Here is a 12,558-nt window from a genome sequence, read left to right on the forward strand (position 1 = left end):
ATAGCGCGTGCACTCGTGCCACGCTTCGAGCTTGTATATCTGCTATTTATGAATAGCCCAAATTATTAAAAAATTGTTGTAGCTAAAATCTAAAATGACACAGATGCGTGGTTCACGTGTTTACCTGGCAGCATGTAGTTTCTATTGCTTCATTGTACAGATTATATATGTTTTAATATCATATTGGGATCGAACTCGGAACCTTCCGGTTGAGCTGTAGCCTCGTTCGCCTGTTGTCTTGTGTCTGTTTAAGGGTTTCATGTACTGTAGTGGCATGGTGGAGGGGAGACAGATGGCACCCACACACACACTCGCACGCACACCCACGTTTACTATACTTGTGAGGACATCAACATATTGGGACAGCATTGAAAATAGACGAAAATAGACCCCAAAAAATGTTTTGGGGGGGTATTAAGTCAGGCATGATTCCAATCCTAACCCCTAAACCTAACCTCTGAATGTCTAATCCATTCTCTCACACACACACACACACACACACACACACACACACACACACACACACACACACACATCATAGATAATTGGTGGTGGATGCGTGGCTGCAACCTGCAGATCAATGCAACTCAGAGTCCAGAGCTCCAAACGGTGCAATTAATGCAACCAATACACTACCACCCCTCTGTGTGTGTGTGTGTGTGTGTGTGTGTGTGTGTGTGTGTGTGTGTGTGTGTGTTTGGGGGGGGGGGATTTTTACTTTACTGGAGTACTTCCCATTTTCAATACTTTTACTCCACTGCATCTCACAGGCAAATATTGTACTTTTACTCCACTGCATTTATTTGAAAACTTTAGTTACTTTGCAGATATATATTATTATGTTATTACACATACATTAACCACTTTAACCCTATTTTATACGTAGGCTATTTGAAAATAGCCGATCTACAATCTTGCATGATCTTGTAGATCTGCTATTTTCAAACATTTTAGTACTTTTACTTTTGGTAAGTATAGTTAATGGCAATACTTTTGTACTTTTACTCAAGTAACATTTTGAACACAGGCCTTTTACTTCTAACAGAATATTTTTATAATGTGGTATTGATACTTTTACTTAAGTAAAAAATGTGAGTACTTTTTTCACCACTGCAAGTATAGTATAATATGAGAAAAAGACATTATGAGGTACCATTTTCCAGGTCCTCCTGACAAGAAAAATATATTTGTTATGGTTAAAAACGATTTTTAGAGATACGTTTACAATTAGAAAAAGATTCAGGTTGAGATTAGGATTATATTTAGAAGGGTTTAGAGATTTAGACTAGAGAGTTATGCCTGATTCATACTTAATTGTGCGCTGGGGTTGTGCACCAAAAAATTGACGATCTACAAGCTCACAACGCGTCGCATTTAGGCTTGCGGTTAAAAATGGCAAAAAAAACGAAATGACATTCATTAAATTGGCGTCCTACAATGTTTATGTCCTCTCAAGTATAGTGATACAAACCTGTGTGTGTGTGCGTTTTATAAATTATTTCTTTTTGTGGTTCCTCTATTCACGTTATTAATGTTTAATTCTAGCCTGTAATCATTAAGAATGCATGGTTATAGTCTAATAAAAAAGCATGCATTTTTAATGATATAGACGTTAGCCCATTTAGACCGGTAAGGTATCTGTGCCATTTTCGATTTCTTTGGCTATTTATAACATTTGTAAAATATGTTGTTCCAGGGACCTCCAGAAGTAAAGATTTGAGTTACAAATGTTCACTTTAAAAATATATATTTTCAAAGATTTGCACTAAAGTTCCAATATTTTTCAGAAATAGCAGATCTACAAGCTCATAGCGCTACGAGCTTGTACTGTATATGTGCTATTTTTGAATGGCCAAAGTTTATAAAATAATGGTTCTAGCCAAAATCTCAAATGACACAGATGCGTTCCCGGATTGAATTCCAGCCTGTAATCATTAAGAATGCATGTTTGTTTTAGACTATAGTCTAATAAAAAAACAAGCCTTTTTTAATGATAGAGACGTTAATATGCACATATACAGTCCATACTTACCCATAAACCATGTGGATCTCACATCATGTCACCATTCTGTGACAGGACTGTGTGTGTGTGTGTGTGTGTGTGTGTGTGTGTGTGTGTGTGTGTGTGTGTGTGTGTGTGTGTGTGTGTGTGTGTGTGTGTGTGTGTGTGTGTGTGTGTGTGTGTGTGTGTGTGTGTGTGTGTGTGTGTGTGTGTGTGTGTGTGTGTGTGTGTGTGCGTGCGTGTGGACACAGTGAAAAAAAAGCCTCAGGCTGCTGTTAACCGACTGCTGGACAAAATGATTTACATTTATATCCTAAATCCATTACCCAAACACCAGGGAATATATGTGTGCACACACCTCACTACTGAGACACAGAGAGAGAGAGAGCTTACACTGCTGAGAGAGAGGTGGTGGGGGGGGGGGGGGGGCTGAGAGAGAGGGCCCTAGGGGTTGGTTAGGTCATTGGTTTTCATGTCAAGGACCCCCGAATGAACAAGTATTTGGCCACGGAACCCCCATCTGAAAATATGCTGTGCCAGGGACCCCCATACAAGATCCGTGGTGTTAAAATGTTTCACAATTATTAAACCTTTTTTTCAAGATCATTATTTTGATAATTTTTAAGACTACAAGCTCTCAACACGTGAGCGTATAATTTATAAAAAAAATGAATGAATGAATACCAAATAACAAATTTGTCTTTTTGAAATAGGCTCTATTCACAGCAGCCATATTATGAAGACATTCACAGGTGTTACCAATGATACTAATGAAGGCTCTGTTCCATTTAGTGTAGCACAGTGGTTTCCACGACCCCCATAATTCTGAGAGTGTACAAATGGAACCAAATGGACCCTTACGGGTCCATTTGGTTCCATTTGTACACTCTCAGAGTTACACACCTGCAAGGGGCCATTTGGAAGCACATGAGGGTCCCTGGACCCCAACTGTAGACCCACTGGTGTAGCAGAGTGTTTCCAGTGAGCCAACATGCACAATATCAGCACCCTGACTCTGTTTGACCAGAATGGAACAGAGCCTTCATTAGTATCATTGGTAACACCTGTGAATGTCTTCATAATATGGCTGCTGTGAATAGAGCCTATTGACAGATTTTACATTAAACTGGACTGTTAGAATGTGATTATTAGCCTAAAACCCAGGAGTGAGAGGGAAAACAAGTAGAAGAAGAATTGTACAGTATGTCCTCAAAACATGCCAGGCATGTTGTTGTATTATTTATTTTACTGTTTAACAACAGCTATACAGTTATATATCGTCTCTGTCGGGTGGAAACCTCATATCTCCAAAACTGTTACTTTTCAGGATTCAAATTCAAAAGTAGCAGATCTACAAGCTCGAATTGAAGATCTGCTACTTTTGATGCTTTTGTTTGATGCATTAGTATGATAGCCTGGGATCCAGACTGCTCCGATACTTTCGGCGGATTTCTTTTTCTCACTCGCTATGCAGTCTGGAAAGCCTCCTACTGTATATCCGTGCACAGCACGAGTGAAAACGACTCGCGGCTTCTGATTGGTCTTTACTTTGGGGGGAGGGGGCGGGACCAGTGTTGTCCAATGTAAAACTCGAGTCACTTCCTACGTAATTGAAATACGAGTCAAACAGGAGGCTGGCCAGACTGATAAGTGAAGTGAGAAAACAAAATCAGCCGAACGTAGTGAATTAGACTGGATCCCAGGCTAGTACGGTAGTATGATCAACTAGGCCCTACTAGGGCGTTAATTTATGAAAAAACAAAAAAGGTTAGAACATGGAGATGAGAGGTTTTTGCCCGACAGCAACGATATTGTATCGTACATTCGGAGAAAAACAATTGTGCAGCCACGATGGTCCATTCCATAGATATGGGCAGTTGAACAACAACTGAAAGCACAGAAAAGGGCCTTTGCTGAAAATATGTGGTGAATTATTAACTGGTGTGTGTGTGTGTGTGTGTGTGTCTAGGGGGGTTATTGTGTTCCTGCTGAGGCTGATATTTTAATTAAGTGTGAGGAAACTCACTGCTATCCTGTTGATGCTAATTTACCCTCCCTAGAGAGAGAGACCCCCACCCCACACACACTTAGTGTCCCTTTATCTGTCCCCTGTGTGTGTGTGTGTGTGTGTGTGTGTGTGTGTGTGTGTGTGTGTGTGTGTGTGTGTGTGTGTGTGTGTGTGTGTGTGTGTGTGTGTGTGTGTGTGTGTGTGTGTGTGTGTGTGTGTGTGTGTGTGTGTGTGTGTGTGTGTGTGTGTGTGTGTGTGTCCACAAGTATAGTAGAATTAGAGAAATAGACATTGTGAGGCCCATTTTCCTGATTAGTTAGGAACAGACTCAAGTGTTAGGATTAGACATTTAGAGGTTATGATTAGGCGTTAGGATTATATTAAGTTTCATACTGAAAATAGTAGATCTACAAGACCAACAACGCACCATGCTGCAGCACTTTTTGAGCTTGTAGATTGGCTATTTTTGGTGCGCAACACCAGCGTGCAATCAAGTATAACTCTGGCTTCAGGATTAGGGTTAAAGCTAGGGTAAGTGATATGTGTTGTTTGTTTGTTCAGTGACATGAGTCTCCCTCTCTCTCCAGCTCTTTAACACATTCCCTGCCATTGACGTAGCTCTACGTCAATTAAAAAATCACACCCAGTGTGAAGTGGGCGGTGTGTGGTCATCACAACATGACTCACTTAAAAAAACATAAATGTGTTTTTTTTAAGTCCATACTGGTATTCATAGGGCTGCACGTGTCATGTGTTTCGCTAGCCAATCACATTACAGCTAGTGGTGATGACACTAGCTGTAATGTGATTGGCTGACTTTGCAAAAGTATAGATTTGCATTGACTGTGGAAGGGTTAGGGTTGTAGACTGCGTTGTAGACTATTGGCCAATCACGGTGCAGGATTGGTCAGTGTCCAAACCTCACTTATAGGGGGCGGTTACACCGCCCCAAAAATAATATATATATTTTTAGCGGCGCTAGCTGCTCTATACCTGACTTTGTCCGTGTTCACCGTCAACGTTCTGATTGGTCAGACGAGTCAACGTTCTGATTGGTCAGACCCGTCAACGTTCTGATTGGTCAGACCCGTCAACAAAGTGATTGGTCAAGCTTCACGTGACACATGGCTATAAACACATTATAAACACATATCGATGACATAATGTATCAAAGGCGCCGCTACCTTCACACAGGGTGTGATTTTTTATTATTAAACTGTGTGGCCTAACGAGGCAGGGTTCCCCCCGTAGTCTGTTTAAAGTAACACTGTAGTGTACCTGTTTATCAAACTTAGCACTGACGCTAATGTTATGAAAACAATTCATTCTATTCATTCTAAAATCTATGTAGTGTTTTCTGAGGGGTGCAATGTGACAAGAAATTACTTCATAGCATTTCTCTCGCTAGTTCTACTGAAGCTACAACTCTGTGAACCTTGCTTATTGTTGTAGGCCTACATAAGCAGTGTCATGAAGCATCAGGGCATTCATTCACGCATTGTGATGCATTGTGAGCTTGGAGATCCATTGTCAGCTGTTCTTATCAATGATGGACACAAACTCCTAACTCCACTTGAGTTGGATTGGGGTAAAGTGGTGATAATATAATGACAAGTATCTGACAATATATAAAGTCTCAAAACCAACTTTGATGAGGCAGTATTGCCTTATTTTTTAAATATAATGTTTCCTCATTTCCTGAAGAAAATATATTTCGTTTTTTAAATTTCCTGGAAATGAACATTTTGGAGTTAGCTGGTTTCTGCCCGACAGCAGACATATGTCTAAAAACATGCCACCTAAATAACATTCTTGGTTAACATTGTGGTGAACAAAACAAACCTAAGTAACAAAAACATAAGAACGCGTGACCAAGATACTGTATAGTCGCTAGCATCAATGGCGGCAGAGGTAACAGGAAGAGTGGGCACCTCTATGTAAAATTGTCAATTTGGTCCAACATGTAAAAAAAAAATGTCTTAAGTAATGTAAAATATCCCATGATTGAACATTTGACAATTAAGGTCCAAGTTGAAGGGCAAATATAGGTCTGATAATGATGTACCAATGCATGATCAAATCATGGATACGTTACATTACTTATATACCCTTTCAAATAAATACAACTTTTCTAATATAAAGTGTTTTAACATTTTGGACAAAATAGACAATTTTACATCGAGGTGCCCACTCGTCTTTAGTGCCCACTCTTCTTGTATCCGCGGCAGAAGGTGGCAGGAAGGGCTACAGGGAGAGTGAAGTGCTACAGTTTTGCATGTCCTGTGTGTGTGTGTGTGTGTGTGTGTGTGTGTGTGTGTGTGTGTGTGTGTGTGTGTGGGGGGGGGGGGGAATAAGTGCTCTCCTCTGTGGGCCTGTTTGTCAGGCCTGAGCAGGGTGGGAGGCAACGTAACCGGGGGTCTTTTGTTAAAGGACTCCATGCTAAATGGAGGCAGATGGCCAAACGTCATGCAAGGGGACGGGAGGGGGGGCCGCAGTGTCACTCACCGTCCGGTGGAAACCTTGTATGTCCAGAACTGTTACTTTTCAGGAAATGGGGGAAAAGACGAACCCGTGTTCCAATGGATCCAGTGTATTTACCATTTAGTCACAAGCTCTTGTTAAGACCTGAAGCCGATTCTACAAATGTCTTCTAAATCTCAACAGTATTCTGAAAAACGTATGTTTCTATATCAGTGGTGCTCAAACTTTTCCATGTCAAGAACCCCCAAATGATTTGGCCGCCGACCCCCCGTCCGACCCCCCGTTCGTTTTGTATACCGTGTGAAAAAACGTGACTTTCCCTATTCTGGACGAAAATGACCGCGGAAAAAAATTAGAACCGGAAACGGAATTTGCGTCATGAAACCGGAACCCAGTGACTCTGAAGGAGTCAGGAAGTGAAAGTGATCATGAAAAATAAACAGAATAGCGCGACCACAGTAAAAAGTAAAAACTCGGGATTTCTCGTTCTGGCAGCCAGGGTACTCGGGGAAAACTCGGGGTATCTCGGGGCACTCGGGCCGAGTTAATGGGTTAACCCATTAAGACCTGAAGCCGATTCTACATGTCTCCTAAATCTCAACAGTTTTCTGAAAAACGTATGTTTCTATATCAGTGGTGCTCAATCTTTTTCATGTCAAGGACCCCCAGAATGATATGTATTTGGCCGAGGACCCCCATCAAAATATTGTGTTCCAGGGACCCCCCAGAAGCAAAGATTTGAGTTTAAAAAAAAATTGCTTTAAAAATATATATATTCAAAGATTTGCACACATTTTCACGATTTTTCAAAAACAGCAGATCTACAAGCTCATAGCGCGGCACCGAGTGCCGCGCTATGAGCTTGTATATCTGCTATCTTTGAATAGCCCAAAGTGTAAAATAATGCTTTTTAGCTCAAATCTAAAAATGATGCAGTTCCAGGTCTTAATGGGTTAATACTTTTCAGTGGTTCAATATTTATGAAACCCCCACACACACACACACACACACACACACACACACACACACACACACACACACACACACACACACTCACTCACTCACTCACTCACTCACTCACTCACTCACTCACTCACTCACTCACTCACTCACTCACTCACTCACTCACTCACTCACTCACTCACTCACTCACTCACTCACTCACTCACTCACTCACACACACACACACACACACACTCACTCACACACACACTGAACTTTCACTTTCAAAATGTTTCATATAGCGAAAATATCCGATTAAGAAGTAGTTTGTGGAGATACTAGGTTTCTGGCCACGAGAAGAGGGAAGAAGAGGGTCACCCCGGGTCACAGCCTCTGCCTGCATCTTGTTAGAGCTCTCTCTCAATGGGGGACCATGTGCACCCGAATGTGTGTGTGCCCCGTCCCCCCCTCCACTCCACCCCACCCCGGCATGGACGGTGTCATTGTGGGATTCCCCCAGAGGGAGTGTGTGGGAGGTGGGGGGGGGGGGGTCCCTGGTGGGACAGGGGGATCCCCCTGTTGTGTCTGTGTGTGTGTGTGTGGGGGGGGGGGGGGTAGGAGGGGGATCATTCACAGGCACACACTCCATGAAAGGAGGATAACTGCTGTTTGATTGACATTGAGGGGCGTGTCTCCCCCTAATAGCTTTTTAGTAATGTGGGATAATAGACTGTGTGTGTGTGTGTGTGTGTGTGGCAGCAGCGTCATTCTGTTTGTGTCTCTCCCACACCCTATAATACGAGCTAATCAGGTAATTACACAGCCTTTGCGTCGTTGGAGCTTTTGCATATAAATATTCTTTATATATACATATAATGGGCTAAGGGGCTCCTTCTGATGCTTTGAGTGTATTGTTGAAGCATTTTGACGTTGGCACTAGAGGGGTAGCACGGGTCCGCCTCGAACCGAACCGGGCTGGGGCCAAAATATTGACTTGTCCCTCGGCCACGGGTCGGATCAGTTCCAATAGGCTCTATTCACAGCAGCCATATTGTGAAGACATTCACAGGTGTTGCCAATGATACTAATGAAGGCTCTGTTCCATTCTGGTCAAACAGAGTCAGGGTGCTGGTATTGTTGCATGTTGGCTCACTGGAAACACTCTGCTACACCAGTGGATTTACAGTTGGGGTCCAGGGACCCTCATGGGCTTCCAAATGGCCCCTTACAGGTGTGTAACTCTTGAGAGTGTACAAATGGTACTGAAGGAAGCATGAGAGCTTCCAAAGGTCTGGCTTCCCCTAAAGGAGGGCCAAACAGTTAGCAAGGTTGTTTCCTTTATCCATGATTGATGTATATTGTATGTAACAATGTTCTGCCGTCTATGTCTCTTTGTAACTGGCTGTTTTCCTATTGTCTGACTGCACTGGCAGTGTTTATGTCCTTTGTTCAATGCATTCTTACACTTCTGTTATAAATACATATTGTGTGTGTGTGTGTGTGTGTGTGTGTGTGTGCAGGTTTGCGGGCCGGACAGTGAGCAGTGGAGCGGTCGTTCTGGTCTCCATGGAGATTCAGGAAGCCTCCGGCGTGCTGCTCACCATCAACACAGAGAAGAGTGTCATGGCCTCCATGCTGCTGCGGGACTTCAAACAGGCCTTAGAGAAGCTGTAGAGACCCCCCCCCTGCTATAGGACCCCCACACTGCCTGCTAGCCATATTGGGGTGGGTGGGGGTCACAGGAATAGGAACATTCATATACCAGTGGTTCTCAAAAATGTTCATGTCAAGGAACCCCATCTGAAGATTTGTGTTAAAAATTTCAAAAATGTTAAAAGAAATTCACATTCTATCGAGATGTTTTGAAAAAAGCAGATCTATACGTTCACAACGCGTAGCATCGCAATGCGCTGTGAGCTTGTAGATCGGCTCAAATAGCCGATGTACAGTATTAAAGTGGTTAAACTGATGTTGATGCTATATTAACTCATTTTGCTGGGGATCCCCTGGAACTTAAGGATCCCCCCCACTTAAGGACGCCTGGGGGTCCCTGGTCCCCACTTTGAGAACCACTGCTCTAAAAGGGACCCCCAATTTGAGACCAATGTTTTAATATCTGGGACCTCCAATATACAATAAAATCCTCAATGTCTAAGGGTCCATTTGGTTCCATTTGTACACTCTCAGAGTTACGGATCTGTAAGGTGCCATTTGGACCCCTGGTGGTCCCCGGGCCCTACATTGAGTAACAGTGTTACAGCACTAGATCACAAGAGATAATTTACCAATTCTGGTATTTTTTACTTTTGAGGTTCAGGATAGTCCAACCTTATAATCAATCATCGATCAATAGTTACACTAGTGATCATGAACAGTTCTAGGAGTATTTCAACGCCCCAAAAGAACTTGTTTTCTATCAGTTACCCTATTGAAGCCTCGGAATCATGGAGATTTTGTTTGTTTTTGCCGCATTCCTGAACTAGCGTTCAAAGATTGAATCAATTGAAGTAAATGGGAGGCAAAGCTTAACACGAGCAAAACTATACATATCATTTTTGCGGTCCTTGACATGAAAAAGTTTGAGAACTACTGATTATAGCAACATACGTTTTTAAAAAAAAAACTGTTTTAGAAGACATTTGTAGAATCCCCAGAAGCAAAGGTTCGAGTTACAAATGTTTGCTTTCAAAAATATATTATATTCAAAGACTTGCAAAAAATAATCACGATTTTGAAGGAGAATGGCAGATCTACAAGCTCATGGCGCTGCACTCGGTGCCACGCTATGAGCTTGTAGATCTGCTATTTTTTGATAGCCCAAAGAAATCTTAAAATGACACAGATGCATTCCCGGTCTTAAAGGGTTAAAGTGGAGCAGTTCCATAGAGGATGAATCGGGGGAAAACTACAAACATTAAAGCCTACTGTATAGTGTTTTCTCAGAATAGAAATATTACCAGGACTGACACATTATCTATGGCAAGGGTTCCCAAACTCTTCCTGGCAGAGATCCCCCAGTTTTGGAAACCACATGCTCCAATGTCTTCTAAAGTTGAACTTATAGGACGTTCCTATTCCTGTGACAACACTGTCTCCCTGAATCCTTACACTGAGGTGGTGTTTAGCTTTAAAACCAAACACACACGTTTGAAGGTCTTATTTAAAAACAGGAAAGTGCCCTCAATGTATGTTACTGTTATATTCCGATGATCCAAAGGCCATTGCTATACTTTAGCGTCCACAGTTCCACCCTATTCCATCAATAAGGACACGTTCGACCAGTGAAGAGTTTCCTGAATATTGTTTGAATTATTATTTTTGAGAAGATTGCAGCTGTGGATGAAGTTTTATGTTGAAATAAACAGCAGAAACCAGAGGAAGTTTTGGCCACAGGGCTAAAATGTTTAATTTCCATTCTGCTTTGACCAATCTGAGCGTCACTTCAGACGTTGTTTATGTCACTGTCGGGCAGAAACCTCATCTTCATATTTTAACTTTGTGTGTTTTCGTAAGTTAACGCCCTTCTTGATCATACTACAGCGTCACACAAAAGTATCAAAAACAAGCTTGTTTGAGCTTGTCGATCTGCTATTTTTCATGTTTTTGAATTTGAATCCTGAAAAGTAAAAGTTTTGGACTTATGAGGTTTCCGCGTGACAGAGACGTTGCACTCGTTACATGTAGTTTGGCTGATTTTAAAGGAATAGTAATTTTTGGCGTGAACTATTTCTTTAAAATGTAATTTCATCACTGACATTCTGCCAAGCAGTTCTCATGTAATATAAACGGAGAACTATAAGCATTCATGTTATATTTAATTGGAAATGATCCTCAAACCAACAAGCTCTTAATTAATTAAAGCATTAAGACCTACCTATCTACTTATTGTCAACAGGAGAGGACATTTAGAGAGGTTTTCAACACCAAACACAATGATTCTTTGAATGATGTAGTTTTCGTACCAGACTTGATTTTCTGTTCTCTTGCCTCTTCTCCATTCCAAGCCTTATCGTGTCAAAAGTGACATCATGTGAAGTGCCTTTCTATACGTGAATAAACATGTTTTTAGACTCTGATAATAATTATGATAATAATAATAGAGTTCAATCAGATATTTATCTGTATCGCGTTTGATGAAAGATTAAAGTTGAAATGTATTGTAACAAAGAACACTTGTGCTATTGGATTTTCTTTGTGTGTGTGTGTGTGTGTGTGTGACATTAAAAAGTCACAGAACCCCTTCAATGTAGGGGTCAAACATTCATTCAGTCCTGTTCTCTTCTTGGACGCCACCCACGATATGGGTGGGGTACACATATCGTCGCTGTTGGACGGAAACCTTGTATGTCCAAAACTGTTACGGTGCGTTTTAACAGCGGGCAACTCTCGGGCGATGCCGGGCGACGTCGCCCAAAATATAAAGAAAGTCTATGAGAGCCGGCAACTACTGGCGATCGGGCGAAGTGGGCGGGGGGGCGATGAAAGATAGATTTTCTTTATCTTTTTGGGCGACGTCGCCCAGAATTGCCCGCTGTTAAAACGCACCGTTACTATTCAGGAAATCATTGCTCGGGCAGAAACCTCCAATCTCCATATTCTAACTTGTGTTTTTTCATAAATGAACGCCCTACTTGATCATACTACAGCGTCACACAAAAGCATCAAAAACAGCAGATCTACAAGCTCGAAATGTTTCGGGAAGCGACGCGTTTTGAGCTTGTAGATCTGCTACTTAAGCTATTTGTGAATTTGAATCCCGAAAAGTTACAGTTTTGGACATTCATTGGTTCAATATTTATAAACCCCCCTAAGGACACACACAATCACTTTCAAAGCTTTTTATCCCGATGTAGCAAAAATAGCGGATGCGACGCGTTGAGCTTGTAGATCGTCAATTCTTTCTGCTACTTTGCTGTGACACTGCAGTAAGACGAAGGACATTCATTTCAAAAAGTAGAAATACGGAGATACAAGGTTTCTGCTTGACAGCAACAATACGTTACGACGTGAAAACCTGAAAATGAACCGTTTTGGACATACAAGGTTTTTCCGCCCGACAGCAACACAACACATTTGGTACAGTATATTGTCGGGCTTCGCGCCGCGTTTCGAGCTTGTAGATCTG

The 12,558-nt window shown here is 41.9% G+C and overlaps 1 protein-coding gene across 1 annotated transcript in view; it reads left to right on the forward strand.

The window, feature by feature from the left end:
* The window catches only part of ap3b1a (adaptor related protein complex 3 subunit beta 1a), a 161,300-nt gene extending 149,706 nt beyond the window's left edge, over positions 1–11,594 (forward strand). The window contains exon 27 of the mRNA XM_084046027.1: positions 8,954–11,594. Within this exon, the coding sequence (XP_083902153.1) occupies positions 8,954–9,107 (154 nt within the window). The 3' untranslated portion in view covers positions 9,108–11,594. The remainder of the gene's footprint in view (positions 1–8,953) is intronic.
* The last annotated feature ends 964 nt before the right edge of the window (positions 11,595–12,558 follow it).

This window comes from Gymnoscopelus microlampas (genome assembly GCF_963454915.1).
Source record: "Gymnoscopelus microlampas genome assembly, chromosome: 21".
Classification (NCBI taxonomy): domain Eukaryota; kingdom Metazoa; phylum Chordata; class Actinopteri; order Myctophiformes; family Myctophidae; genus Gymnoscopelus; species Gymnoscopelus microlampas.